This window comes from Nipponia nippon, unplaced genomic scaffold (genome assembly GCF_047370975.1).
Source record: "Nipponia nippon isolate SJK-2023a ecotype South Korea unplaced genomic scaffold, ASM4737097v1 scaffold_7, whole genome shotgun sequence".
Classification (NCBI taxonomy): domain Eukaryota; kingdom Metazoa; phylum Chordata; class Aves; order Pelecaniformes; family Threskiornithidae; genus Nipponia; species Nipponia nippon.
The window spans coordinates 31,779,166-31,805,933 of NW_028262391.1; the positions used below are offsets into that span (position 1 = coordinate 31,779,166).

The following is a 26,768-nucleotide window of genomic DNA, read 5'->3' on the forward strand; positions in this document are numbered from 1 at the left end:
CGGGAGGACTCTACTCCAAGCCCCATCAGGAGGAGCAGGGTCAGCAATGACTTCAGATCAGGTTGCTCAGGGCTTGAACCAGACCTCAAAAACCTCCAGGGACTCCACAGTCTCCCTGGGTCCCCGTTTCAATGCTTGACTGTTCTCACAGTGAATTTTTTGTCATCGTGGCGCCTCCCCTGTGTACGTGCTGTGCCTCTTAGCCTTGGACTGCATAGCCCCACCCCATCAACTACCCAACTGCATGACCAGAGCACGTGCACTGTGTAGTGAAAACCCTCCCTGCATCTCTTAGCCACGTCCTTCTCCCCTCAGACGCACGGAAAGGCCTTGCAACCATTACATTCCCCAGCAGGGAAGCCAGTGGAGCTTTGGCAACCATTCCAGCAGCCACCTCACCCACCATCCCCAGCCAGCTCCCTCTCTCCCACATCCCGTTCTTGGCATGAGCCTTTTGCAGCTCCCTGCTTTCTCCACACCAGCAGCCGAGGCCTCAGGCCCGCCTGCAGGGAGCAAGGCTGGGCCAGGTGGGCCAAGGCCTCATAGTACTGCAGCATCATTCTGCCTACAGTGAGGAGGGGCTGGAGGGCCCTTACGATCCCAGCCCTCTCGGCCGCCGCTCGGTGCCCCCTGCCCGGCCCTGCCCAGCGCCGGAGAAGGCCTCCCATCCCAGCTCCGCAGCAGGGCTGACACTCCTAAAATGGCGGCTCCCTGCCCGCCTTCAGCGCGGCCTTGTCACGTGGCCACCGTGCCCTGTCATTGCATCAGCCGGCGGGCGGCCCTCCCCTAAGGCCGGCCGAGGGAGGGCGGGGCTGATCCAGAGCGACGGCCCCGACAGCCAATCAGAAGCTGGCGCACACCGTTGCGCCGGGGAGGGGCGGAGCGCAGCGGGCGCTGCGGCGGGGCTGGTGGTGCGGAGCGAGGGGCGGCGGCGGTCGGGGAGGTAGGGCCTGAGGGGTCGCCGCCGGGGCCTGGGGGGCCACCGGCTTTCAGAGGTTGCCTTCACGGGCTGGCCGCCTCCTCTGGCCCGGCTGGGTTCCCCCCCGGGCCGGGGGGAGACGGCCTGGCAGGGCAGGCGGGCGGGGGGCCGGCGCAGGCAGCGGTGAGGGGCGGGAGGGTGGCGGTGCCGCTGCCGCTGGTCTCCTCAGCCGGGGCTGCGGGGCGGCCGCTGCCGGCTGCCGGCTCTGCGCAGGGCTGCTGGGCACCCGCTGTGCCCTCGCCTCTACTTGGGCGCTTGAGACCGGGTGGTGCCAGGGCAGAGGCCCTGCTCTGCCCGGGAGCCGCCGCTGCGCCGAGTCCTTCCCTCCTCGAGTCCTTCCCTCCTTCAGCGACTCGCTGGCCTTACTCGTATGAGGAATTATCGTCCCTCTGCGCCGGAGCAGGCTGCTGGGAGCTTGGCTCTCTAGAGAACTGCATTGCGCTCCATTAGCGCGGGACAGCTTTATGTACCCCTTAGGGTATACAGGAGGTGCTCACCTCCAGACTGTCACCTCCAAGTCACTGGTGTGCGTATGGTGATGCGCTTCCTCACAGGGAAGGTTTCCAGGCGTCCCTGGAGTTGACCCTGCTTTGAGCAGGGAGGGTGGATGAGGTGATATTGAGAGGTCATTTCCAAACTCAGCCATTCTATGATCCTATGATTTAATCACCCTGAATGATTTTAGGCGTTAGCAATCCTCCCCCTACCCTGTGTCCCTGGCAAGGCAGACATAACCTCTTAATAAGTTCAGTATCCAGGTTAACTTCGTATTTTAAAAACGCATGTTTTAAAAGAACAGGTAACTTGAGCTCGAGCTCTAGAAATCAGGGAGGTTGGGGGAGAGGAAGTTTGGGGCAGACCAATGGGTAAACTGAGGAGTCGGTGAGATTAGTTATGAATGTGGGGAGACCCTTTCAGGAGATGGAGGCAATGATCCTGGTGTTATTGCTTGAGCTGACACCATGTAATAGTCTTGTTTGTTGTTGTTTCTTCAGACTGCACCAAGGCCTTGCCGCTTTCCCTTCTGCTTGCTTCGGACAGCTGTGACTTGCAGCTTCAAGATGGAAGCTACGCTAACAGCTAGCCAGATCCGGCAACGGTTTATTGACTTCTTCAAGGAAAACAAGCATACTTATGTGCACTCATCTTCTACAATCCCCCTGGATGACCCCACACTGCTCTTTGCTAATGCTGGTATGAATCAGGTAGGATTCCCACTCTGGTATTGTGGTCCTTATGAACATACCCTGTAGCAGTTGAAACATGTGAAGGTGTTTGCAGAGCTGTTTGTGTGGAAAATTATTGTTGTTTTCTCCATCTTCCTTCTGGTCACAAAGAGGTGGTTGGTGTGTCCGCTGGAGTCCTCTGCGCGCTGCCAAAATTGGCAAGAGCACTGGGAGAGGATCCTGTGTCTGCTGGGCTGATTGTGCAGTGATGGGAGCACTGCCAGTCTCCCTTCCTTGACCCTTTGTACGACAGCCAGTCCTGGCACAAATGACTAACGGCATCTTTAAAGCGTGGTTGGGGCTGGGCTGCTGAAAGGGCTCTGCTGGAGATCAGCACACAGTTTTCACTGACTTTTTTTTTCTGGGCAGCTGGGAATCTGGCTACTTCCAGTGGCTTTGGAAGTCCTGGGGTTTGGTAGGCTTCAGGAACACGTGCATGCGTGGGATTGCTAGGTTATAGGCAGTGCTGCAGCCTCTTCGCACGCAGGAGACGGCAGGCTGCTTGTTTCTGAAAGCTGCCTTGGGTACACCTAGGCTAGTGGTATTGTGATGCAGATAACACTGTTGCTTGCAGCATTTGAAAACAGGCTTTTAGTGCTTTTCTTGATTGCCCTTTTTTCTTTCCTCTCAGTTCAAACCCATCTTCCTCAATACTATTGACCCCTCACACCCGCTGGCTAAACTGAACAGGGCCACCAACACTCAGAAGTGCATCCGAGCAGGGGGCAAGCACAATGACCTGGACGATGTCGGGAAAGATGTCTACCACCACACCTTCTTTGAGATGCTGGGGTCCTGGTCCTTTGGCGATTATTTCAAGGTAAAATAGGCTAGGTGCAGGTCTGAATCTTGCACAAAATTACCCGTCTCTATGAACTCAGCAGAACAGTTGCCAAGAGGAAGGAGAGTATCTTGGCACAGAGTGGTTCCTTTGGAAGGTGTGTGTGGCTCCTTTGGAATAAATGAGCTTGGAAGGTGCTTGGACCCTGCAGAATGTTTTGAGATTAATTATTTAAGGTTTACAAAGCTGATTATATTAACTGCCAGTTTGGAGTCTTCAGGCAGAGGTTTTAGTGGCTGTCCTGGAGCTGCATGTGCTGTGCAGCTGTGATGGACCTCAAACAGGAGTGATTATAAAATAACAACGTCCTTTCTGAAGCATCTTGCTAGTGTAGGGTTCATATTTGCAAAGGTGATGGTAAGAATACAGCATAACAGCAGAATTCAAAGGCTTTTTTGGGGCAGCAGACGTGCTAGGAGTTAACTTGGCTGCACCTGGAAAGCAATATGAGATGTTTCTTGTGCCCTGTTCAGTGCATATACTGGTTTGCTTATTTCTTATGCCAAAAGTCTGAAAGTTGTTGTTGGTCTCTTTGCAGAGAGCTGCTGATACCTACAGTAGCCAGTACTCTGCATGTGCAGGTGCTGCACATTGAAGAGAAACTCTGTTTGCATTCACTTACTGACCTCATCTTTCCTTCTTCAGGAACTTGCTTGTAAACTGGCACTGGACCTTCTCACCAAGGAGTTCGGCATCCCTGCTGAAAGACTCTACGTCACTTACTTTGGTGGAAATGAGGCTGCAGGACTGCAACCAGACCTGGAGTGCAAGCAGATATGGTTGAATTTGGGGTAAGGCCTTTAAGTGAGGAAGGTGCGTGTTTTGATGAGTAATCAGAGAAAGATGGCATGCATTATGCAGCAGAGCACATGCAACAGGAGGTTTTAACAAAATTGAAGTGTCACAAATAATGTTTGCAGGGTGGCGGAGCGGCAAAGCCAGAGGTATTAGATAGAAGAGACTGAGAGCTTTTGTTTCAAAATCTCTTGTGTAAGCTTAAGAACATAAGAAGTGCCCCGGGGGGTCAGATCAATGGTCTGTCCAGCCCAGTGTGCTGCCTCTGACAGCAGTTGAGAAGATGCTGTTCGGGGAAAGCAGGCATGCCTGACTGTGGCCTGCACTCTGTTTTCTTCCTCCCCTCCCAGCATCCACAGTCACTGGATTAGTTTGTTAGAGGGGGATCCATCTGTTCCCCTTAGCCTGTGTTTGGGGCCCTGCTCCTTCAGAGTATGTCTGATTCTGTTGTGAACCTGTTGGATTTTTCTAAATCTCAGTCGTCGTCTCCCACCCAGCCTTGTCCTCTCCAAACTCAAGAGTCCTACTGTTTTCTATATTCTCTTTGTAAGGCAGATGTTCCACCCCTAGGTAGTTTTAGTTGCCCTCCTCTATATGTTTGCTACTTCTGCCTCACCCTCCTTGAGATGAAGAAGCAAGAACCACACTCGACACTCAAGCTGTGGGTGGGCCAAAGCTTGATGTAGCAGTGAAATGATGCCTTTGATCTTGTGGCTGTAGTCCCCTCTGAAACCGGCCACTGACCCCATGACACACCTCTACGCTGTGGGGCCAAACCTGCCTCGCGTGTATTAAAGTCAGAGATCCGCCTGTCATCTTGCTGGTGGCTTTGCTGAGGTGTTCTGTAGGCCTCTGCCTCCAACTGGGGCCAGTGCCAGGTGCTGATGCTTGCCTGATCCTCCTCAGCAGGGAACCTGGGTGGTAGGATCTTATGTTGGTCTGGCTCAGGACCCTGATGATTCATCTGCTTATCCAGGGAATTAGTGAGCTGAGATTCCTCCGGAATAGCCCTTGGCTGGGAGAATTCTTGCCTTGCTGCAAGTCTCTCTTGTTCAATAAGAGTTTCTTGTTACAGGCTGGCTGAAGGCAGGATTCTGCCTGGCAGTATGAAGGATAACTTCTGGGAAATGGGAGACACAGGCCCCTGTGGCCCTTGCAGCGAGATCCACTATGACCGGATCGGGGACAGAGATGCTTCCCACCTCGTCAATCAGGATGACCCCAATGTCCTGGAGATCTGGAACCTGGTGTTCATACAGTTCAACAGGTGAGCAAGACCTGCTTCCCTCCCCAGCCTGCTCCAGCTCAGTGTGGGAGGTTGCTCGGACTGCGTACTCTTATAACTGCCCCCAGCTTGCTCGCCATTCTGTCTTGTCCAGGAGCTGTGTGCTTTGTGATGCTCTGTCCCCTGACCCACCTGTACAGAAGAGGTCAGTCACACTGGCTTTGGGGACAGCCTTGGAAGTATTTTCTCAGTTCATCTGCCAGAAGTTCAGTAGGGAATAAGTGCTAGCCCACACTTATAGGTCTAAGTTGTCATTGAGGGTCTTGTTAACTGTTTTATCAAAGTTGTCCTTGACGTGGGCTCATACACAAGCCACGCAATAAATCTGATGGAAAAAAATCTCATGGACATGAGGAGAGGGATGGGGTTTGCCCTGCAGAACCTCCATCCATAACAGCTCATCTTTCTTTTTGTGGCTGGGCAGGGAAGCTGATGGGACACTGAAACCTCTTCCTAAGAAAAGTATTGATACTGGGATGGGCCTGGAGAGGCTGGTCTCTGTGCTGCAGAACAAGATGTCCAACTATGACACTGACCTTTTCCTTCCTTACTTCGAAGCCATCCAAAAGGTATGAACTGGGGAGTCTGGGTCTGGGCCTGACCCAGCTGCATCCATTCCCTGAATCCCTGGGGAGATGCGTGGGGCTGGTCAGACAGGGTGGTTATGTCTGCAGGTCTCTGCTTTCCCAGCTGCTGCGAGCCCTGTGGGTTTGTACTTTGCTGAGGGTAGGAACGCAGGCTGGCACAGTAATTGCTGCCACGGGGCATGTTTCCAGGGGAAAACGTGGGACAGTGAGCAGTGCAGCTTTCCCAGGTGTTCCCTGTGAACTGTCTTGATGGCACACTCCTTGGTTCTCTCAGAGCAGGAGATGCTCTGCTGTCCCGTATGGCCAAAGGCCATCTTTTTGCCACGTGCTAGAGAGCATGTGGTGCTGCTGACCCAGAATCAGAGTTTGTCCTTCAGTTTCCCACCTGGAACGTGCTGATCTGTAGAAAATCCCCTGAGAGAGGAGGTCTTTGCCATAAACCATGACAGTCACTTGTAGAACCAGTGTGCTGTTGCTGCATCTTCCTGGTGGGGGCCATGTTACCAGTGCTGGGAACTCTGTGTGCAAGTCCAAGCCTTTTTTTGCTCCGTGGAAGGGGCAGAGCTTTCTGGCTGCAGATCGTGTTGGAAAATGTGGGGAAAATAGCCCAGGCTCCTGCTGCCTCAGAGAGGGATGAGGTGCAGAGCTCCAGAGTTGGAATTAGAGGGCTGCCTTTCTTCGATGTCAAAGCCACTGGCTGGACACAGCCCATGTGTCCTTGTCTACCTTCCTGCAGTGTGCTGGGAGCCTGGCTGTAGGGACTGTGCCCATGGTGACAGGCTTACTCCACGTGCAAGCACTGCTTTGTTACAGTGTTGTCTTTCTCTTGAGTATAGATAAAAACACCCTTAAGAGAGGGAAGCTGGGACCCTCTCCCACGTGACAGAATTTGAAGTTTCTTGGCTGGGCAGGTTATTCCAGGCCAGAATCTGTGGCTGCAGGCAGTGGGATGGGACAGGCTTCTGAGGCACTTGCCTGTTGTTCTGCCATGTTGCTGCTCCCTGCTGTCCGTAATGATCCCCTTTGCCCACCGCCTTCTCCTCTTTGCACAGGGCACGGGCGCCAGGCCGTACATGGGGCGGGTTGGTGCTGAGGATGCTGATGGTATAGACATGGCCTACCGCGTGCTGGCTGACCATGCACGGACCATCACGCTGGCCCTTTCTGATGGGGGCAGACCTGACAACACTGGCAGAGGGTAAGAAGGGAGCTGCCGCAATGCTGCTGCTCCCATTCTGTTCAGCACGTCTTCCCTGAGGGGTCTGGGATTTCATGTGTCTCTGGGATGTCTTTGATTTCATCATTAAAGCAGTGGATAGCAGTGTGTTTGCTCAGTATATTTGACACTTGGATCCCTGTAGCAAGGTCTGCCCAAAAGGCCAAGACACACAGGTCTGAGGGTTCTTGTGAGTACCAGTCCTGCTGTGTCAGCCCCCAAAAAGGATCACAGTGGGCAGACAGGCACAAAACCCTGCTTGGTGCAGTGCTGCTGTCAAAAAAACAGTGAAGTGTGGGCTGGGGGGCTGTGCTGCGGGTGCCGCTGGACTCACAGGACTGACTCTTAAGCACACAGTGAGTCTGGGTCACGGAGCTGGGGCCTGGCACCTCACCTCTGGCTTGCTGCTGGTGCGAACAGCTACTTGAGAGAAAATGTGGGGCAAGAACCCTATGTTCTTGGTCCTCGGAGTGGGTACTGGCAGGTGGATGCTGGTGGATCCCCTGAGAACAGCTCAGAGGTGTAATGTTTGCATGAGGGCCTCTGCTATTCCCTAGGTACGTGCTGAGGCGGATTCTCCGGCGGGCTGTGCGCTACTCCCATGAGAAGCTCAATGCCCCCAAGGGTTTCTTTGCTACTCTGGTTGATGTGGTGGTGCAGTCACTGGTAAGTTCTTGCCCCGCTCCATTGTATCTGCTGAAGGCTTCCTCTGCTGACATGGGCAGATCTCCATGCTGAAGAACTAATCCTCTTGGGTCTGCAGGGAGATGCCTTTCCTGAGCTGAAGAAGGACCCAGATATGGTGAAGGACATTATCAATGAAGAAGAGGATCAGTTCCTGAAAACGCTCAGCAGAGGACGTCGCATCCTGGACAGGAAGATCCAGAGCCTGGGAGACAGTAAAACCATCCCTGGTAAGGCTGTGACTTCTGTCTGGATGCACCAAAAGGCATGTTTTATCTGGGATCAAGTTAGGACTCAGCTGGGCTGGGAACGGAGAGATGGTGGAAGGTGTGAGGGGACAGAGTTGGAGTCAAAAGACTTGCTCAGAGCTGGGCCACCCCTCTCTCCTCTGGCCTGTGTTCACTTGCTCAGGTTTCTAAGCTGCCCAGACACAACATGGTAGTGTGATCTCTGTGCTGTCAGTGAGGAGCCTTTTTGATGTTTGTGTTCAGCAGACCTGTTCTCTGTCCTGCCATAGCGCCGAGCCAGTTGGGTGGGGCAGAGCCAGCCGGAGAGTGGGGAAGGGAGCGGTGTCTCATGGTACAGGAGTGCCAACTGCTCTGCTTTTTCTCTGAAGGTGATACTGCCTGGCTGCTGTATGACACCTACGGTTTTCCTGCGGATCTCACTGGGCTGATTGCAGAGGAGAAGGGCCTTGTTGTGGACATGGAGGGCTTTGAGGAAGAGCGGAAAAATGCGCAGGTAGGTAACAGCTCCAGGGGGAGCTGGAATGAGAGTGGGCAGGGAGGATTCCCTTCCTGGTAGTTTGCAGTCATGAGTCCTTTCTTACCGGGTCTGCTCACACACCACGTGCCCCAGTGCCCTGTGGCAAAGACCAGGGCACGGCACCACAGTTGTTGTGGAACGTCTTTTCTGTGCAGCTGGGGCTGGTTTTGCTCACTAACACTGTGAGGCCCAGGGCCTCAAGCTCAGTCTTCAGACAGAGTTGGTGGAGTGCTGGGAGCAGCTCCCCACTGTCCTGTTCTGGATAGGGAAGTTCGGGACTTCCCTGTCCGAGGAGCAGTGTCCAGGCAGGTCTGCAGCTTGGGTGCCTCTTCCAACAGTTTGCTGCAGCAGCAGAGAGTGGCATTGTCCAGCTGGCTGGATACTTGCTGGGTTGTTACTAGGTTGTTACTCCACGTAGGTTGTTACTCCAGCCCTTGCTGGGCTCAGGCCCGCTTTGTCTGTGTACTGGTAGTGCTGGAACAACCTGCTCTGAAGTCAGAAAAGACGGGAGCACTCCAGCTGTTGGCACACGGCTTCCCAGAGCAAAGCTCTGAACCAAGGAGCTCTCAGGGATGTGAGTGAGGTGTGCAACTAGGCTGGTGTGCATGGGCCAGTGCTGAGGTGGGTTTTCTCAAACTTTGGCGCTTGTTGTTGGCAGCTCAAATCCCAAGGGAAGGGTGCCGGAGGGGAGGACCTCCTCATGCTGGACATCTATGCCATCGAAGAGCTAAGGGCCCGAGGGCTGGAGGTGACTGACGACTCGCCAAAATACAGCTATGCTTCAGATCAGAGTGGTGCCTACGGTATGAAAAAAACTCAAAATCATCCTCTGCTGCCAAACCTTTCCTGGCATGTACCCCAACAAGATCCCCTCTGGGGTCACCTTTCCTGGGATATGGAGGTGGGAGTGGAAACATGCACAGGTGAATGGCCTGCTTGTAACAAATCAAGCAGGGAAAGAGAAGGGCAGACTGTTCAAGGGCTGCTGTGCTCTTCAGGTTCATTGTTGCCAACTTAAGGGAATTCCTGTTCCCTGCAGCTTTGTGTCTCCACACTCCTATGATTGTGTTTCCTAGCTGCTCCTTTGCCAGTGCTGCAGGAGACTGCAGTTTCTGCTTGGTCTGTTAGAGGGTCCTTGGCCCACTTGCTCTGGCTCTTGCTGCTAATTCTTTAATTTGTTGGAGATTCAGGAGGCCCCAGGCTCGTAGCAGCACACACGGCTGACTTTTACTGCATAGGTGTGGAAGGAGGTGACAGTCTCTGCCTTGGAGAGCACTGAACAAAATTCCCTCATATCCAACTAACTATTGCCCTAGTTCTTTCTCCTTACCCCCTGCAAATGTAGCTGCCATGAACTCCTGCAATAGCTGGGAGGTGTTGCTATGAAGTTCTGCTCCCATGTGGTGTCTACAAAGTTCTCCTGTTTTACTGACACTGCCTGTCATCCTGGTGACAGATTTTGGGAGCCTCGTGGCCACAGTGAAAGCCATCCGCAGGGAGAAGAAGTTTGTGGAGGAGGTATCCACTGGCCAGGAGTGTGGGATAGTGCTGGACCGGACCTGCTTCTACGCCGAGCAGGGTGGGCAGATCTATGATGAGGGCTACATGGTCAAGGACGACGACGGCAGGGAGGATGTGAGTGGGCCTGACCTTTTGCTAGACTCAATCTGACCCGGGGCCTGGGCAGGTATGTGCAGAGAAGGAGAAGGGGCCAAGCAAGCTCCAGCAATTTCCTGTCCATGGCAGGTATCAGGTGTTTCACAGGTTTCCTTTTCGGGCATGCAGCATGGCACAGATGTGCTGGAGTTTGCTTCTTGGGGAACTGAACTCTGTGCTGCAGTCAGGCTGTCACCAGAACATGGGTGCCTGTGGTGGTGGTGCTGGGATTGCTGTGCAGAAGGACAGTGCTTTCGAGCCATGATGGGGAGCTGAGGTGGGGAACAATTTCAGCTCTGCTGTGCCCCGTAGCCATGCCCCACCTTCACTCTCTTCTCTGCTTTGTTGCCCTGTGTGCTGTGCTTGGGGACACTCAGCTTTCTCCTGTCGCACGCACCAGTCTGGCTCTCAGCTGAGACCTTTCCAGTTGCAGCTCAGACCTCTGGCTGGACTGTCTGTCTCCCCTTGGCCTCTCGCCCTGCTCACTGGGTGCATTACCCTCTTTGTACAGAAAACAGAATTCACGGTGAAGAACGTGCAGGTCCGAGGAGGCTACGTGCTTCACATAGGAACTCTATATGGAAGCTTGAAAGTAGGAGATCAGGTCCACCTGTCTATCGATGAGGTGAGTTAAGACATGGTATAACATGTCTCTTTTCCCTGGATTTTGTCTCTTTTCTTTCCATCGATGCCACTCGGGTGGCTTGAAGCTTGGGGCCTGCTCTCCCTGTGGCACATGATGCTGGGAAGCAATGTGGCCATTCCAGTCTGGCTGACTCAAGGCCTCTCCTGCCTGGCCGCTGGCTTTCTCCTGCGCCCTGCAGATAATGCCCTGCTGGCTCAGAGCCACACTCACTGGGTTTTGCTGACCAGCAGCAGAAACACATTTTGGGTCATGGCTGGGAGGTGGAGCAGGTACAGTGCCCCACTGTGCCGTGGATGACAGTGGAGAGCCTGGGCTGTCTGCCCTGCTCCAGACATTGCTCCAGTGGGCTCAGCCTGCTGAATGAATGCTGGGTTGAGCCTAGTCTGCAAAATGCATTCCCCTTTCCTATAGAGGCAGCACCTTTGGAACAAGGGGGAAGGCTCCCCTCTTGCAGTGCTTTCCCCTGTTGAGTGTCTGTGACCTTGTCTGTCCTTGGCCTCTCTCCAGATAGGCCTAGCAAGGAGACTGCCAGGGAAAAGCAATGCACAAATTTGGTGGGGAATGTCCTGCTCCCTTAGCTGAGGCTCCAAGGCAGCAAGTGTGCCAAGTTGTTTCTGGTCTCCTGAGCGAGTTTAGGTTTATGTTGGAGCAGCAGGTTAACCTCCACTTCTGCTGTTGGAGGTGACCTTGGCTCCACAGCACAGGACCCCATCTAACAATGGCTTCCTCCATCAGACTAGGCGAAGGCCAGTCATGAGCAACCACACGGCCACCCACATCCTCAACTTCGCCCTGCGCTCAGTGTTGGGGGAAGCTGACCAGAGAGGGTCGCTGGTTGCACCGGACAGGCTGCGGTTTGACTTCACAGCCAAGGGAGCCTTGTCTACCCAGGAAATCAAGAAAGTCGAAGGGATTGCCAACCAGATGATTGAGGAGGCAAAGGTGGGTATGGCTGATGGTTTGGATATACTCAGGAAAAAAAATACCTCAAGTCAAGTTTTTGGATGATCTGGGGTGCTGGAAGTTTGGCTCAGTGGGAGTTTTCTGAGCTGCTGATGCAGTACTGTGCACAGATTGGCATCACAGAGGATTCCGAGTGGGGATGGCTGGATTTACAGTGTACACCCAGACCCCCAGTGACGTGTCCTCAACGGCGAGAGAATTGCTCTGTCTGGTGCCAGCCCCGTGCCAGAACAGACCCTGGGCGGACCCTGTGCTCTGCTCAGGAGTCTGTGGTTAGAAACCATTTGAATGTGCAGGAGCACGGTGGGTCTGAGCAGGCAGTGGTATCAGGAATTTTGAAGATGGGGCATCTATCAATGACTTTAGGATCCCTGCAGCTCAACAAGCCCCAGCGCAGGTGAGGCGTGTAACTCCCCTTTTAGGATCTTTCAGAGGAAGTCAGGATGCCCTGGGAATGCAGGCCCTCAGTTACAGCTGACAGGATCAGCTCTTATCTGCGTCTCTTTCCTGTCCTCTGCAGACTGTGTATGCCAAGGACTGCCCTCTCGCAGCAGCCAAAGCTATCCAAGGACTGCGGGCGGTTTTTGACGAGACCTACCCCGATCCTGTCCGTGTGGTCTCGATTGGCATCCCTGTGGAGGAGCTGCTGGCTGACCCCTCTGGCCCCGCGGGCTCCGTCACTTCTGTTGAGTTCTGTGGAGGGACGTGAGTATCTGGAGAGGCCAGGGAAGGCAGGGAGGCTGAAAAGGAGTCCCCAGGGAGCCTGAGCTGTGTTGTGAGTGCTGTGGGCATATGCTGGGCACAGCCAGGGCAGAGCTGGAGGTGGTGGTGATCGTGATGCACCTTTGCATTCCCAGTCCTGAGTCAAGCTGCATTTCAAATCAGCCTTTGCAGGCAGGGACGCTGCCTGTATGCTGTCCCTGCCCACACACATATTCTCTGACAGTGCTGGGAACATAGCCCTTGCCACCCTTTCCTTGCTCATTTGCTTTTAGCGGCTAGGTTGGGTTTTCTGCCTGTCCCCATGCTTGCTGCATCTCCCCAGCAAGGTGGTTTTCTTGTTTCCATGCTGATTCCTGCTGAGATAGGAGGTGAACTTCTAACTCTCTTGTTGTGGGTCTTTCTGGGTTCTTTCCAAAGGCACTTGCAGAACTCCAGCCACGCTGGCCCCTTTGTGATTGTTTCAGAAGAAGCAATTGCTAAAGGCATCCGGAGGATAGTTGCAGTCACTGGGGCCGAAGCTCGGAAGGTAAGGGGAGGCGGGAGAGATCCTGTGAAATCCATGCCCTGTGGGAAACCATTGGCATGTGCATGCACAGGTAGTCACCCTGTGCCAAGGTGCTTTTCGTTTGTTTACCTGGTATCCCTCAGCACCAGGGAGAATTGGCGTGAGTGCCTGAGGGACTTGTGGCTTGGACTCCAGAAACACAGTGCAGAGGAGGGTGCTGCTGTTAGTAAAGGCTGTGCTGAAGGCCCCTGGCTGTTCTGCAGCCAGAGGAGAGAGCTGGGAGGGAAGGGGGGGGAAGTCTTGGCTGTAGCTGTTGTGTTAGAAAGGCCTAGGGTGGGTCCCCGTGGTGGCTGTGGGTTTAGCTCAGCCTGCTTTGCAGAATGGGCTGCTGATGTAGAGCTCTCGGCAGCTGGCAAGATTGGCAGGAGAGGCAGGTGACCTGAGCTGGCCTGGGCTGGTGCTTCCTAGAGTGGGAGAAGGGGCTTGGTAAGGAGATGGTTTTCTCTTTTTGGAGGATCTTGGCATTCCTGCTGGCAAAGAAGAGTCTGGGGGCCTGTGTGCCAGCATCACACTGTGATTCTGGTGAAGTGCTGCCTGCTCTGGCTCTGCTGCTTCCCAAGGTGTTACTGAACTCCATCCTGGGGCTGCAATGTTCTTCACCCCTTCTCATGGTGGTGGCCAAGAGCCCAGCCTGCTAAATCTCCCTGCATGACTTAACTCGGATTGTATTCTGCTAGGCCCTCAGGAAAGTTGACAGCCTCAGGAAACTGTTGTCAGCCCTGGAGGCCAAGGTGAAGGTCCAGACAGCTCCCAACAAGGATGTGCAGAAGGAGATCACGGATCTCAGTGAGGTGAGGATAGTAGCAGTGCTCTGCCCTCCCCAAGTGAGGGGGCCCTTGATTGCCAGCACTGGGTGGTATTAATGAGGCCCAAGTTCAACTTCCTCCTCCTGTCTGAACAGAGGTCCCAGCCCTGTGTCCTGTGGGTGCTGCAGCCAGCAGCTCATGCCTGAGTTGTCGGGCACTGAGAGAGGAGGGGAGGTTCATGAGTGTGGTGCAGCATCCCCTGCCTCCTGCCATGGTCACCGGTACCTCTAACCCTCTCCACCCACTCCTGTTTTGCAGACACTGGCCACTGCTGTTATCCCACAGTGGCAGAAAGATGAACTGAGAGAGGCTGTTAAAGCACTGAAGAAAGTTATGGATGACCTGGACCGAGCAAGCAAAGCTGACATCCAGAAACGAGTGAGCCCTAGGCGGGAATAAAGGACAGTGTGGGAGGGCTGTGGGGGGCTCCCCTGGGAGCTCCGCTTGTGTCCAGCGTGGAAGGGTGCTGAGCTATGGGGATGCCCCTCGCTCTGTTCAGCCTTCCAGCCTCTCCTGCTCCCTCCCAGGGCATGGCTACCTCCACGCCTGTTCCCTGGGGTGAAGCGCTGGCAGTGTGTCTTGGAAGTTGGGGTTCTCCTGCCCTGAGGGTGCCACTGGGTGCACGGTATGGGCGGTGTGTGGTTCTTCCTCCTGGATCCCATTGGATTTTCCTAGAGGAGGAATCACGCACAGCACTGCTGCTGCCTTGCAGGCCGCACACCCACCTGCCAACACGTTTTGTTCGTGGCTGTGGAGGGTGGGGCTGCTCTGGGCTGGGCCGTGGGTGTGTTGGGGCACCTTGGGGGCCTCTGTACCTGCAGGGAAGCTCTCCCCGGGTGGTTCTTGTGTACGCAATGTGTGTGCTCTAGCATCTGACCACTGTTGTCCTCAGGTGCTGGAGAAGACCAAGCAAGTCATTGAGAGTCATCCTAACCAGCCGTTGGTCATCATGGAAATGGAAAATGGAGCCTCAGCAAAGGTATGGGAAGGCCTGGTCTCCTCGACAACCTTCCCTGTGCCTGAGGAGCAGTTGGGTGGTCTCTGTTCACCTGGGGAGGCGGTGCTGTCTTACAGAGCTGTATTTCTTGCCACCTGCCAACCCTGAGCAGCAGCTAGTGAAGAGGGAGAGGACCACTGGCATACTCTCTTGTGTCCCACCTCGTGGACTAACACATGGGTTTGCAGGGGTGGGGAGGGTCTTGACCATTTGCTGAGCTTCCAGACGTGGTGGTGGATAGGGACCCCAATAGAAATCACGTTGTGTCCCAGGTAAGACTCATCCAGGAGCAGTCACAACACCAAAATGCAGGCTTAAGGAGCTCTGAACAGCAGCTCTGCCAAGCCACGGGAGTCGTGATGCTTGTGGCCATTGCAGATCAGCTCTGGGAATGGTGTCCTGGGCTGCATGTATGGACAGGGCCAGGCCCGAGAGCTGCTCCCCAGTTCCTGAGCACTGTCTGCTGCAGCAAGGTTCAAATTCTTCTCCAGCCAGGGCTAAAACTGCTCCTTCCCTCCTCCACACACAAGTTTCTGAGCGATTTCTGTTGTGAATAAAAGCTCCCTTGTGTGCGCTGTGCCGTGGTGCTGAGCCCAGCGAGTGCCAGGCAGCGGGGGCTGGTGGTGCCCTGAGGTTGGACCACTCAAGTTTTAAATTTCCGCTCCAGGAGTCTCAGAGCTGATCCTGTTTACAGACGCCTGCTCACTCTCTGTGGCCATCCCCATCTCCACGATGCCAGCGCTCCTGTTCACAGTGGGTGCCAACACAACATTCTCATTGGCAGAAGAGTGCATCCTGGGGGGATGGCAGTGCTGGCAGCCTGGGGAGCTGCATATTCCCTATCCAGTTAGAGCAGCACCGCTTTGCTGGCCAGAGGGCCCGCTCCCAGAGCTCTGTGCTGCATCGTAGCCTATGCGAGCAAAGGATGACAGTCTCCTTGGGAATAACGGGATGTGTGGCAGTCTGCCCAGTTTCTCCAGCATGCCTGCTGTGTCTGATAACCCTTGCAGCGTCTTCACGCTGCAGCTGAGTTCTCCTGACTCACTGCAGCACAGCTGCTCCCTCCTGCTGGGAGCTCACAGCGCAGGGCAGAGCATTTTCCCCTCCAGCCAGTACACTCAGGCAAAGGTTCACTTGCTGTGGGGCTGCATGGCCACTAATTTTGCCAGTTGCCAGATAACTGAAGGTGGGGAAATAAAAGCAACTCCACTCCTGCCTCCTTGCAGCTGTGAGGGGACACAGCCAGGGCTTGTGGCCCCTGCAAGACTTCTGCACAGCCGGGGATGAGGATGGCTCGTGTTTGGGAGGAGGAGCGCTGCAGGGTGCTGCTGTCTGGTTTAATGCAAGTCCAGATCGCTGAGGTCCCTGTGGGTGCTGCAGGGGCTGGAGCAGGGCTGGTTGTGAGCAGGGGGAAGATGTGCTGCCATGCCTTTGTCGTCCTACAGGCCCTGAATGAATCTCTGAAGCTCTTCAAGACTTACTCCCCCCAGACTGCCACCATGCTCTTCACTGTAGATAACGAAGCTGGCAGAATCACCTGCCTGTGTCAAGTACCCCAGGTAATGCCAAGACTCTTGTGTCTGCCTTTCTGTGGATCTGCAGCCTACAGGCAGTAACTATCTAACACTGCACAGCCAAAACTCGTTTGGCTTGGCGAGAGCCGTGACCCTTGTGCTTTGGGTTATCATCAGGCTGCAGCAGGGGGGAAGAGGCGTTGTGCTCTGCAGACGGGGAAGGGGGAAGAGCAAGGACTTGATGTGGTTGTTGGCATGGGGGCAGGCAGTGTGCCCCTGGACTGCTGGCCTGGGTCTTCTCCAGGAGATGCCCCTGGAAGGGCTTTGTCCACCATGCTCCTGGACCCCCCTCTCTCGCTGCCGGCTGGGTTGAGGTCGAACTGCCTCTTTTTTTTGTTTCTTTTCCTACCCAGGAGACAGCAACTAAGGGCCTGAAGGCCAGCCAGTGGGTGCAGGAGGTGTCTGGTTTGATGGACGGCAAAGGCGGGGGGAAGGATGTCTCCGCGCAGGCCACGGGCAAGAACGTGGGCTGCCTGCAGGAGGCCCTGAAACTGGCCACGGACTTTGCCAGGCTCCGGCTGGGGGAGCTGAAGAACTGACGGCGGGGGGTCACCGGCCCCCTCTCCCCTCCTGCCCCTCCCCTGCCTTGCTGCTGAGCCGCCGCCGCCGTTCCCATGAATAAAGTCTGCCTGCCCTGCGCGCTGCCGCCTCGGCTCTGCTTACGGGGGCGGGCCGGGCTCGGCTCCTCCTCCTCCTCCTCCTGCCGCCCGCCCCTGCCGGTGTTCTCCGCCGAGCATGCCGCTGGATCACCGCCGTGTGCGGGGCCCGGAGGAGTCGCAGCCGCCGGAGGTGTGGGCCGGGGGGGCCGGGGAGGAGGAGGCGGAAGATGCGGTACCGCGGGATCCCTGGGCCCTGCGCCCGCTCTTCGCCCGGGCCGGGCTGCTGAGCCAGGCGGAGGGCTCGGCCTACGTGGAGCTGGGCGGCGGCACCAAGGTCCTCTGCGCCGCCTGGGGCCCGCGGGAGGCGGCCGAGCCCGGCGCGCCGGCGGCGGCGGCGGGAGGCGGGCGGCTGCTCTGCGAGTTCCGCCGGGCCCCCTTCGCCGGCCGCGGGGCGCGGTGGCGGCCGGGCTCGGCGGCGGAGCGGGAGGCCGAGCGGGAGGCGGCGGCGGCGCTGAGGGAAGCGCTGGAACCGGCGGTGCGGCTGGCCCGCTACCCGCGGGCTCGGCTGGCCGTCAGCGCCCTGCTGCTGCAGGACGGTGGCTCCGCGCTGGCCGCCGCCATCAGCGCCGCTGGCCTGGCCCTGGCCGATGCCGGGGTGGAGATGTACGACTTGGCGGTGGGCTGTGCGCTGTGCCGGGCGCCGGGGCCCGCCGCCGCTTGGATGCTGCAGCCCGGGGAGCCCGAGGAGCGTCGCGCCGTCGCCCGGCTCACCGTGGCTCTTCTGCCAGCCCTCAACCAGGTGTCGGCGGTGCTGGGCGGCGGGCAAGGCAGCCCTCCCGACGCCTGGGCGCAGGCGCTGCGCCTCGGCCTCGACGGCTGCCACCGTCTCTACCCTGTGCTGCGGCAGAGCCTGCTGCGGGCCGCCCGACGCCGCGATGCCACCGCTGCCACCACTGCCTGAGCGCCGATGATGCCCGGGTGCCACCGTCTGCAGATGGGGTCGTCTCCCAGAGCCCGTCCAAGCTGCTCTGGAGACCCCTGGAGCCTGCCTGATCCACACCTCGTGCTGCTGGAGACACCCCGGAGCCTGCCCAAGCCAGCCCTTGCACTGCTGGAGACCCCCCGGAGCTGCCCACGCAGCTGGAGGCCCGAGAAACGCCTGAGGCCACAGTAGCCTGCCTCCCCCCCGCCACTGGGATAGCCCCCAAAGCAGCCCCCACGCTGCCCGAGCACCCCGGAGCCTGCCTGAGGAGCCCCTGTGTTGCCAGAGACCCCTTCCGAGCGGCCCCGCAGGACCCGAGCAACCTCGCGCGTTGCCAGAGTCCCCCAAGAACGGCCTCCATGCTGCCTTAGCTGCCAGAACCTGCCTGCGCCAGCCCCACACTGCCGGACCCTGCCTGAGACCTCCCCCCAAGCAGCTGCGTGCACTGCGGGACCCCACATCCCACCCCGGGGTGGCCCCAGCACCAGGGCTGAGACCCTCACACTGAGCTGCCCACCACGACCGTCCATGCAGGCAGGGTCCAGGCAGCACTGGGCAGGAACCATGTTGTGGCACAGACTGCGCATCCCTTGCACCTCCTGCCCAGGCAGTGCTTCAGGGTGGCAGAAATGTGTTTTGTTGTTTTTTTTTTTAATAATAAATCGGGTTTTTCTGGTGAGTCTTCTGCCTGCATGGCTCTGCTGGGGCCTCTGCCAGCTGTGGGCAGAGGGGGAGGGATGCACTCGTGGTGATGGCTTCCAGGCAGTGGGGTCACCCCCTCTGCTCCCACTGTCCTTCCTCAAGGGGTGCGGAGGGAGCCGGGCGCTGCCTTGGGGTCCAGTTATTCCTGGGGATGGAGAGGAGCTGGTCCTGTCTGCCCAGCTGCACTGTGCCAGGCTGGTAGGGAATGTGCTGGGTAAAGGCAGTGATTAATGTTTCCACTGAGAAACAGGGCAGAGCTGTGCTCCTCCTGCCTCTGAGTTGAGTTGCCGGGAAGGCAGCATCCTAGAAAGCCCCCAGAGCCTAGGGCTGTGTCAGGCAGCATGCAAAATTGGGTACAAAAATTACACATGCGCTTCAGATGGTTAAAAACTGCATCGGAGTTGAGTAACCAGAGAAAAGAAATACAAATTATTTTTCTTTCCAACACAATACACTCTTTTACCAGAGCAAATTAGAAATACAGAACGAGTTCCTACCAGCGAGAGAAGGATGACCTAGAAATGAGGGACGCTGAACCGAGATGCAACGCTGGGGAGCACAGGGCGGGGGGACCGCCACTTCCTTGGGCGCAGGCAAGGAGCCCTGGCAAAGCTGCTCAGGGGAGTCCTGCTAACCGCAAGCACGGTCCATGGCCGAGAACAGCCCGCAGTAAACCAGTAAGTTAAACCCAACTGTGAGCAGGAGTGACTGGGAGCAATTGGGTTTACATCACCCTGCCGCTGGCCCTGCAGCTGGTGTCAGAGCTGGGCTCAGCACCACCCCTCCATCCCAAAATCCCATTAAAGCCCCTCAGAGCTGTCTCAGGGTGGTCCCTCCTTCCCATGGCATCATGGGGGGATGCTGAGCAGCTCCAAAAGCCTTCCTGGGCTGTACCTGCACGTGCTGAACCTTGCTGAACCAGTTCCTGGGGGGTTCTGAAGCATGGAGGCAGCGGGTGGGCTTGCAGGGCAAGGGGGATTGGGATGTGACCTGTGCCGTAGGGGCTGGGAGCCCCGGGGTGCTCTCTCTGTGCCCCACAGCACCCTATGGGTGGGGGGATGCTTGCACACAAGGCAGCTGGGATTTGGGATGCCCCTTTGGGATATGGTTCCTTTTTTTTGCTCCTCCCCTCCCTCCCCCAGCCACGTCTGCTTATCCCTAGGTCTAAAAACAGGAGGAAAAAGAAAACAAGCACACTCGAACACAGACGACTTCTCTTGCCACGGCTGGCCGGTGTCTCGCAGGGGTGGGATGCAGGGCTACCGGCGCTGGTGGCAGGGGATGGCCGTGCCAAGAGCGGGCACCTCGCATCGTGCGTGGCACTAGCTGGAAGCCGCAAAAGAAATACGAACACAAGACGGGAAGGGCTGGCCAGGCAGGGAGGCCATGGCATCCCAGTCTGTCTACTGGCTCCCCTCGGGGTCCGACATGTGGTTTTTCACCTGCAAGGAGCAATGCGCAGGGTGGTCATCCTCTGATGTGTCTGGGCAGCAGGATCAAACCCAGCGCCCTGCCTGGCACAGGGAGCCCTGGGGTCCTGCACCCAGCTGGGGGATGCAGGTGCAGGAGCAGCACCTTTGATAAAAGGTATTTCGACTCCAAGGGGTTTTTTTGCAGCCTGTGCTGCTGGAGTAATGCATGCCCAGGGGTTTGCTAGCGGGGTGTCCCAGAGGCACGGGCAGTTGCAGCCCTGGCACGCAGCCGGGACAGCTCGGGGCACCCTGATGGAGCATCTCCTCTGCTCTGGGCATCCCCACCAGGACCCATGTGGGCAGCAAGCAGGGATGAATTTTAGGAAAGCAGAGACCGGCACAGGATCTGGCCCTCCTCTTACCGTCTCCTCCGTGTCTGTGCTCTCCTCTGTGCTGTCAATGTTGCGCAGGTCGCTGTGCCCGTCAGCTCCCATCCCCTCCTTCCCCCGGGGCTCCCGTGACCCCTCTCCTGCTGGGGACGGCGACTCTGCCCCTGTCTCTACCCTCTTCTTCTCACTCTCCTTGGACCCTGCAAGGACAGAGATAGCAGAAATTTGGGGTACCCGTGCAAACATCAGGCCTGTCCTCACAGGGTCCCCTTGTGCCAAAGGGCCAGACTCTGCCCTGCCAGCCCGGGGAAGGGAGAGGACACAGGGAATTTGCCCAGCTGGCTCTGGATGCTCAGCTCCCTCCTGGGTTCCCGTTACACCCGGCTTGGGGTCCAGGCTCGCATGCACTCACAGGCTGCCCAGCACGGACACGCGGGTGTCAGAGGGTCTATGGTCCTCACCCGCAAGACGCTCTCTCCGCTGGTCCATGCGGTCCAGGCTCTCCAGCAGACTGTCCACCTGCGCCTTGATCTGGCTCAGCTCTCCCTTGATGGAGTGCAGCTCTTCGGCCCGCACTGCAGGGAGAGGAGCTGTTAGGATCCAGCCTGCCTGGAGCCAGAGGAACACGCTGTCCTGGGCAGCCACCTCCGGAGCATCCTCCTCTCTGGAGCATCCTCCCCACTGGGCATCCTCAGGGAATGGGGACGGGTCCAGGGGACAGCCACCAGCCCAGCACAGTCCAGGCTGTGTCTGCTGGAGCTGCAGACTTGTAGCAACAGGGTGAGCACTGAGCAGGACCTTCGGGCACCGGCACTGCTCTAACGCACCGAGATGCAAGGGTCAAGCCTCCTCTTCCTCCCAGCCCCATTGCACTTACACTTTGTCCGTCCTGCCGTGGAGCTGGTGCTGCTCCTTGCCCCGGGCTGGGGGCTCAGGCTGCTTTTGCTTCCTGTTCCCACATGAGTTCGTCTGGCCTTGACCGGGATGCGGTTAATGAGGGGGGGGATCTTCTGGTACTCGTATACCCTGCAAGGGGCACAAGAGCACAGTGGCGTAAGCGCGGCCCCGGAGGTGCAGCAGCAGCAGCCTCTGCCAGCCAGGAGAGCATCTCTCAGGTTCCCTCCATGGTGAAGGACCCCCAACCTGGGCATTGCCCAGCCCATGCACTGCCCCTGCCCCATGAACCCCATCCCCAAGGTCCCCCGCCCAGGAAAGCTGCAGTATGCATGTCCCTCAAAGGGGTCAACACCACCAAGCCTCTCCCAGAGGCAAGGGGACAGATGCCCAGGGACACCCTGCTTTTCGCCTTTGGCAGAGGCACAACCACATGTGAAACCCACGTGTGCTCAGCCCACCCTCTCCCGGGATGCTGCGCTCACCGGTACGGGAAGTCGTCCCTGTAGAGATCATAGTCCAGGTCGCAGTTACTGCTGCAGGAGAGGGAGAGAGAACAAGTCACCCGCTCTGCAGGGCCACAGACGCCATGGAGCAGCCACGGCTGGGCATAGCAGGGCACCCACCCAGCGTCCATCCCCAACCCCAGGGAGCAGGAGGCATCCCGGAGGGTACCATGCAAGCTGTCTGGGCTGCAGCACAGCCCGAGGAGGTGGCTGTGCCCTGGCAGGGACTTGCCCTGGAGCCAAGCAAGGGTGTTGAGGTGGATGGAGAGGGTCCCCGCGGCAGCATCAGCAGGCTCTGCTCTCAGGAAGCTGCATTTAGAGCGCCCTGATGTTAAATTTCATGGTCCCTGGCTCTGCGTGCACGCTGCCGGCTCACTCAGCTCCAAATTAAGAAGCAATCTGTCAATGGATTGCCTCCAATGCAGGCAGCCGACGTGTCGGTAATAAATCATGCGCTGTGGACCACGAGCAGGGGGGAGGAGGAGGAAGAAAGATGCTGAAGCTCATTTTGCTGCTTCAGCTCTTGTGGAGTCAGGGAGCGTAGGATTAAGCCTAACCCGAGGGGAGACAAAGCCGTGCTCAGAGCATCGCTGGGAGCAGGGAGCCTTCCCCAGCCACCCTGCTGGGAATGGAGGGACCAGGACAAGGTCCCCCAGGGCTCCAGATTTTGCTGCAGATGAACCTGTTGCCGTGGGACCAATGCTGGAGCTTGGGAAGAGCTGAAGGTCTGCTGGGGGGGCTAACGGGCAACCTGGGTTTGCCCAGCCCAGGAGGCAGCTTGGAGCCCATCACGGGGCAAAGGCAGCCCTGCTGCCACCCTACCTTTGGGTGGGATTAGTCAAGAATAATCCTCACGGGATGCAGCTTGCAAGCGCCAGCCCTCCTGCTAAGGGTGAGCTGGCAGCCCCGGGGCGCCAGGAGCTGCCTGCTCCTGTTCTTTGCACCTGGGCATATTTTGGGAGCTTTCAGTCCAGCCTTGCTGCCTTCCAAGTTTCCATCACTGTGACAGGGCGGTGAGTCCTTCACATCCCCACCTCCCGCCTGTCACCCAGGGAGGAAGGTCACAACCTGCCTTGGGGAAGAGGGAAATGGGCAGCGGGAGAGGAGTCCCAACCCACGTACGGGGCACAGGGAAGGTGCCAGCTCTGACAGCTGCTGCTGCCCAGAGCCACTGCTGAGAGGGACGGGGATGTCACAGGCCGCCTCCTGCCATGGGAGCACCAGTGGATCTGCAGGAGACCTGGTCTTGGGGTCTGGCACCCAGCTAGGGACACAGCAAGGGTTTTCCTGGCTCAGCTCTGCTCAGAGCATTCCCTGGGAAAAGCAAAAGCGGTGGCTGCCACGCTCCAGCGGCCCAAGGGGGCTGCCAGTCCCTGCCCTGCCAGGCTGCATCCCTCCGGCGCCATGGCAACTGGCAGAGCAATTAGTTCAATCAGGGCATTTGCAAAAAGCTCTCTAATGAGACAGACGAAGCCCGGCTCTGGTGCCCTCTTCACCACACGCCTGCAGAGCCAGGGAGCCAAAAACATGCGGGGATGGGGATCTGCTCTTGTGCCAGCATCACCATCATCTACTGCCATCGTCAGGGCCATCACCACCCCTGTGTGCCTCTGCAGGGGTGTCTGTCCCCCGAGGAACAGCATTTAAAGGTCAGAATTGCAACCAACATCGACATCTGTAACAGGCGTGGAGACCACAGGGCTCTGCTCTTCTCCCAGCACCTTCAGATGGGGAAGGGGGATCTCCACACCCCACCGGCAACACACACCGGGCACGACCCAGCAAGGACGCCAGCTGCCACCCGTGCAGCCAGGCGATGCTCCGAGAGCCCTGTCAGGATGGGGCAGGGACATCACACAGACCCGTGTCCACCACTGTGGGCAGGCAGCTGGAATAGTCGGAGGCATGAGCAACGGAGAGCAGGGGGAGGAAGAGGAGCCAGACGTGGGACAGTCCCCTGCCCGAGCCACCCCACCTGGCACAGCCCCAGCCCCACGCGCCGGCACTCACTGGTACAGGCTGCTGCTGTGCTGCCGCTTCTGGCCCAGCCTGGCCCGGCTTGGCTTGGGTTCCCTGGCCATGTCCAAATCTGAGGGGAGAGAGAGGAGGAGAATGAGTGCTGGGAAGAAAAGGGGATGCCAACACGCTACCCCACAGCAGCTTCCCGGGGGCTCCCAGCCACACTCCTCTCCCAGCTGGAGGCATCCCACTCCAGAGCATCCACAGGATGAGCCCAAGGCCAGCAGCTCTCTCTAGATTTAAGCTTTAGAAGGACAGGAGCAGCCCAGGGTTGTGCCGGGACACAGAGTGGCTCTGGCTGTCCCTGCAGCAGCCCCTTCTCCTCAGGAGCCTGCCCCCAGCTTAGGCTGGGCAGGATCCAATTAGGGTGGCAGAAAGCACCTCTGACAATGACGGTAATTAATCCCCAGAGACATTTCCCACCACCACAGTGAATCTGCCTTTGCTATCACTCCTGCCAGGCAGTTGGGCCATTTTTTGGAGAGCCCCAGGCCAGCAGAATGCCAGGAAGTGCTGCCCATCATGGATGGGCGCCAGGGATGGGGGAAGCCCCGCACCCAGCCGCTTCATGCTCTTGAAGGCTGCCGAGATGCATGCGATGCCGAGATTCAGGGTGGAGATGCCTCTGGACACAGAGCTCGGCGATGCCACGTCAAACCTCCCTGGAGATGCTCTTCACCCCTTCTTTAGGATTTCACAGCCAACATCAATATAAAAGCTGGCTTGAATCTGTTTTCTCAGTATACGTTTAAGAGCCACCAATGCAAAGCTTTACGAACATCTCCATATATTTAATTTTGTAATTTTGGGGGGCTCCAAAACCTCTCTGGCCCCAGGGGTAGGAGCCGGTGGGTGAGATGTTGAGGCCTTCCTCTTGCATGCTCCCCCTTGGCCATGGTAAGCGTGACCAGCTGTCCCACAGGTGACATTGTGGATGCCATTGCACTGGGGAACCCCGAGCTGAAGCTTCCCGAGTCCTCTGGGAACACACCAGCTCATCGGAGAGGTCTAGACCTCCCCAGGAGCGTGGACACTGGGCACAGGCCCCCTCCAGCCCCGCATCCGCCGGAGCAAGGTCCTTCCATCCCTGAAGAGGTGAGGGCTTCTGAGCAAGATCTGAGCAGAAGGAAACAGGCACTTGTTTGCTTTCCAGGCTGTCACCTTGTGTGACGAAGTCTGCAGGCTTGCTCTGATCTCAGGGTGAGCGGGGTAAGGTGCTCCACTCATCCTGCGCGTTGGGTAACACTGACACCCATTTTCTGTAGGTGCAGCCAGCATCCCTGGGGACGACTGAGCTCACTGCACAGGGACAGAGCCCACCATTGACATCCCTCTCTCCAGCCCATCACACCCGCCCAGCAGAGCCACCCTCACCAGCAGGATGGAGACCTCAGCACCCCAACCAGGGACCCCAGCCATGGCCAGGCACCCTGTCACAGGCCGCCTGCACCGAGGGAACTGTCCTGCTGGGGCAGGGGACCCAGGCCAGCAGGGCTCCATCACCCGGGGGCCAGTTGGCCCTGTGCCTGGGCTCCCTTCCCTGTGATGGCGGTGGGGGCATCCCAGTACTGGGAGAACATCCCTGTCCTGGGGGTAATGGTATGAGGCGGGGATCCTGGTATAGGGGGGGTACTGGTATGGGGGGCATCCCAGTACTGGGAGGACATCCCTGTCCTGGGGGTAATGGTGTGGGGAGCATCCCAGTACTGGGAGGACATCCCTGTCCTGGGGGTAATGGTGTGGGGAGCATCCCAGTACTGGGAGGACATCCCTGTCCTGGGGGTAATGGTATGGGGGGGGCATCCCGGTGCTGGAAGGACATCCCTGTCCTGGGGGTAATGGTGTGGGGAGCATCCCAGTACTGGGAGGACATGCCTGTCCTGGGGGTAATGGTGTGGGGAGCATCCCAGTACTGGCAGGACATCCCTGTCCTGGGGGTAATGGTGTGGGGAGCATCCCAGTACTGGGAGGACATCCCTGTCCTGGGGGTAATGGTATGGGGGGGCATCCCGGTGCTGGAAGGACATCCCTGTCCTGGGGCGGGTAAGGGTATGGGGAGGACCAGGCATCCCAGTACCAGGAGGACGTCCCAGCCCTGGGGAGGGACAGGTACGGGGGTGGGGGGCAGCACCGGGAGGTGGCCCTGCCCGGGGTGGAAGGCTACGTACGTGCACCGTCAGGCTGGCTGCGGGGGCACCCCTGCCCCGGGCAGGGCTGCCGGTGCCCAGCGAGCATCCCGGTGCCAGAGCATCTAACCGGGGGGTGGGGGAGGCGGTGGGAAGAGGCCCGATCCCGGAGGGGACACCCGGCGGGGAGAGAGGGCCGGACCCGGGTCGGTACTCACATCTCCAGCCCGCGTCCCCGCCGCCGAAGAGCGTCATCCCCCCGCGGCCCCGGCGGCCCCGGCCCCGCAGCCGCCGCTCCGGCCCCAGCGCCGCCACCGGGCCCTACCACCGCCGGCCGGGGAGGGGGGACCGCGGGCCGCACCACCGCGGCACGGGGAAAGGGGGGGCGACCACGCCCCGCCCCGCCCGCCCGCCCGCCGCCCCGGGCGCAGCCCTGCTTTATTGCAGCACCGCTGCCTGTCCCTGCCTGCGCGCGCTGCTGCCGGCAGCGCTGGGCCTGGGGCTCTCCCTTCCTCCAGGCTGCAGCCGTACAGACGTGGCTGCCGTGCTGGACCATCCCCATCCCCACCCTCATCCCCATCCCCATCCTCATCCTCCCCAGGCTCCTTCTCCTGCCTCCCGTCCCCTCCGGCCTGTGGGACCCTGCCCTCCTGGCCCACGGCTCGGTTGCACCCCGGGTTTGCCCAGCTTGCCCAGAGCCATGAGCCCAGCCTTGCTGGCGGTCATGCGGCTCGTGCCTTCTCTCTGCCGAGCCGGGGCCGTGGCACAAACAACCCATGCACAACGCCCTGGCTGGGGATGGTTTACTTTCCACCCCAGCCTGGCGCTAGA

At 58.2% G+C, this 26,768-nt stretch overlaps 3 protein-coding genes across 3 annotated transcripts; 2 read left to right on the forward strand and 1 right to left on the reverse strand.

Annotated features, from left to right (window-relative positions):
- Positions 1-818: 818 nt before the first annotated feature.
- On the forward strand, positions 819-16,947 carry AARS1 (alanyl-tRNA synthetase 1). The gene is made up of 21 exons (XM_087739790.1): positions 819-943; positions 1,975-2,184; positions 2,837-3,025; positions 3,692-3,837; positions 4,917-5,108; positions 5,551-5,695; positions 6,766-6,911; positions 7,487-7,595; positions 7,693-7,843; positions 8,230-8,354; positions 9,037-9,181; positions 9,835-10,013; positions 10,546-10,659; positions 11,416-11,622; positions 12,164-12,348; positions 12,784-12,892; positions 13,609-13,722; positions 13,996-14,115; positions 14,630-14,716; positions 16,180-16,293; positions 16,662-16,947. The coding sequence occupies exons 2-21, from the start codon at positions 2,041-2,043 to the stop codon at positions 16,845-16,847; spliced, it is 2,907 nt and encodes a 968-aa protein (XP_087595916.1). The 5' UTR covers positions 819-943; positions 1,975-2,040; the 3' UTR covers positions 16,848-16,947.
- A 73-nt stretch (positions 16,948-17,020) lies between these two features.
- EXOSC6 (exosome component 6) lies at positions 17,021-18,568 on the forward strand. Its single transcript, XM_087739792.1, has one exon. It carries the CDS (start codon positions 17,044-17,046, stop codon positions 17,866-17,868), a length of 825 nt encoding a protein of 274 aa, XP_087595918.1. The 5' UTR covers positions 17,021-17,043; the 3' UTR covers positions 17,869-18,568.
- A 403-nt stretch (positions 18,569-18,971) lies between these two features.
- On the reverse strand, positions 18,972-26,288 carry LOC104017481 (RNA-binding Raly-like protein). Its single transcript, XM_087739793.1, has 7 exons — positions 26,156-26,288; positions 23,803-23,881; positions 21,772-21,822; positions 21,270-21,418; positions 20,854-20,967; positions 20,426-20,592; positions 18,972-20,033 (listed from the first exon to the last, which is right to left on the reverse strand). The coding sequence occupies exons 1-7, from the start codon at positions 26,190-26,192 to the stop codon at positions 19,995-19,997; spliced, it is 636 nt and encodes a 211-aa protein (XP_087595919.1). The 5' UTR covers positions 26,193-26,288; the 3' UTR covers positions 18,972-19,994.
- Between the last annotated feature and the right edge of the window lie 480 nt (positions 26,289-26,768).

Excerpts from the sequence above, each read along its gene's own strand:
- EXOSC6 (XM_087739792.1), top strand. The coding sequence starts at position 17,044 with ATGCCGCTGGATCACCGCCGTGTGCGGGGCCCGGAGGAGTCGCAGCCG.
- LOC104017481 (XM_087739793.1), bottom strand. The coding sequence starts at position 26,192 with ATGACGCTCTTCGGCGGCGGGGACGCGGGCTGGAGAT. Across the intron at positions 21,823-23,802 it reads CACAGCAGCAGCCTGTACCA|CAGTAACTGCGACCTGGACT; the intron begins GTGAGTGCCGGC and ends CCTCTCCTGCAG. Across the intron at positions 21,419-21,771 it reads AGGGACGACTTCCCGTACCG|GGTATACGAGTACCAGAAGA; the intron begins GTGAGCGCAGCA and ends TGCCCCTTGCAG.
- AARS1 (XM_087739790.1), top strand. The coding sequence starts at position 2,041 with ATGGAAGCTACGCTAACAGCTAGCCAGATCCGGCAACGGTTTATTGAC. Across the intron at positions 2,185-2,836 it reads CTAATGCTGGTATGAATCAG|TTCAAACCCATCTTCCTCAA; the intron begins GTAGGATTCCCA and ends CTTTCCTCTCAG. Across the intron at positions 9,182-9,834 it reads AGATCAGAGTGGTGCCTACG|ATTTTGGGAGCCTCGTGGCC; the intron begins GTATGAAAAAAA and ends TCCTGGTGACAG.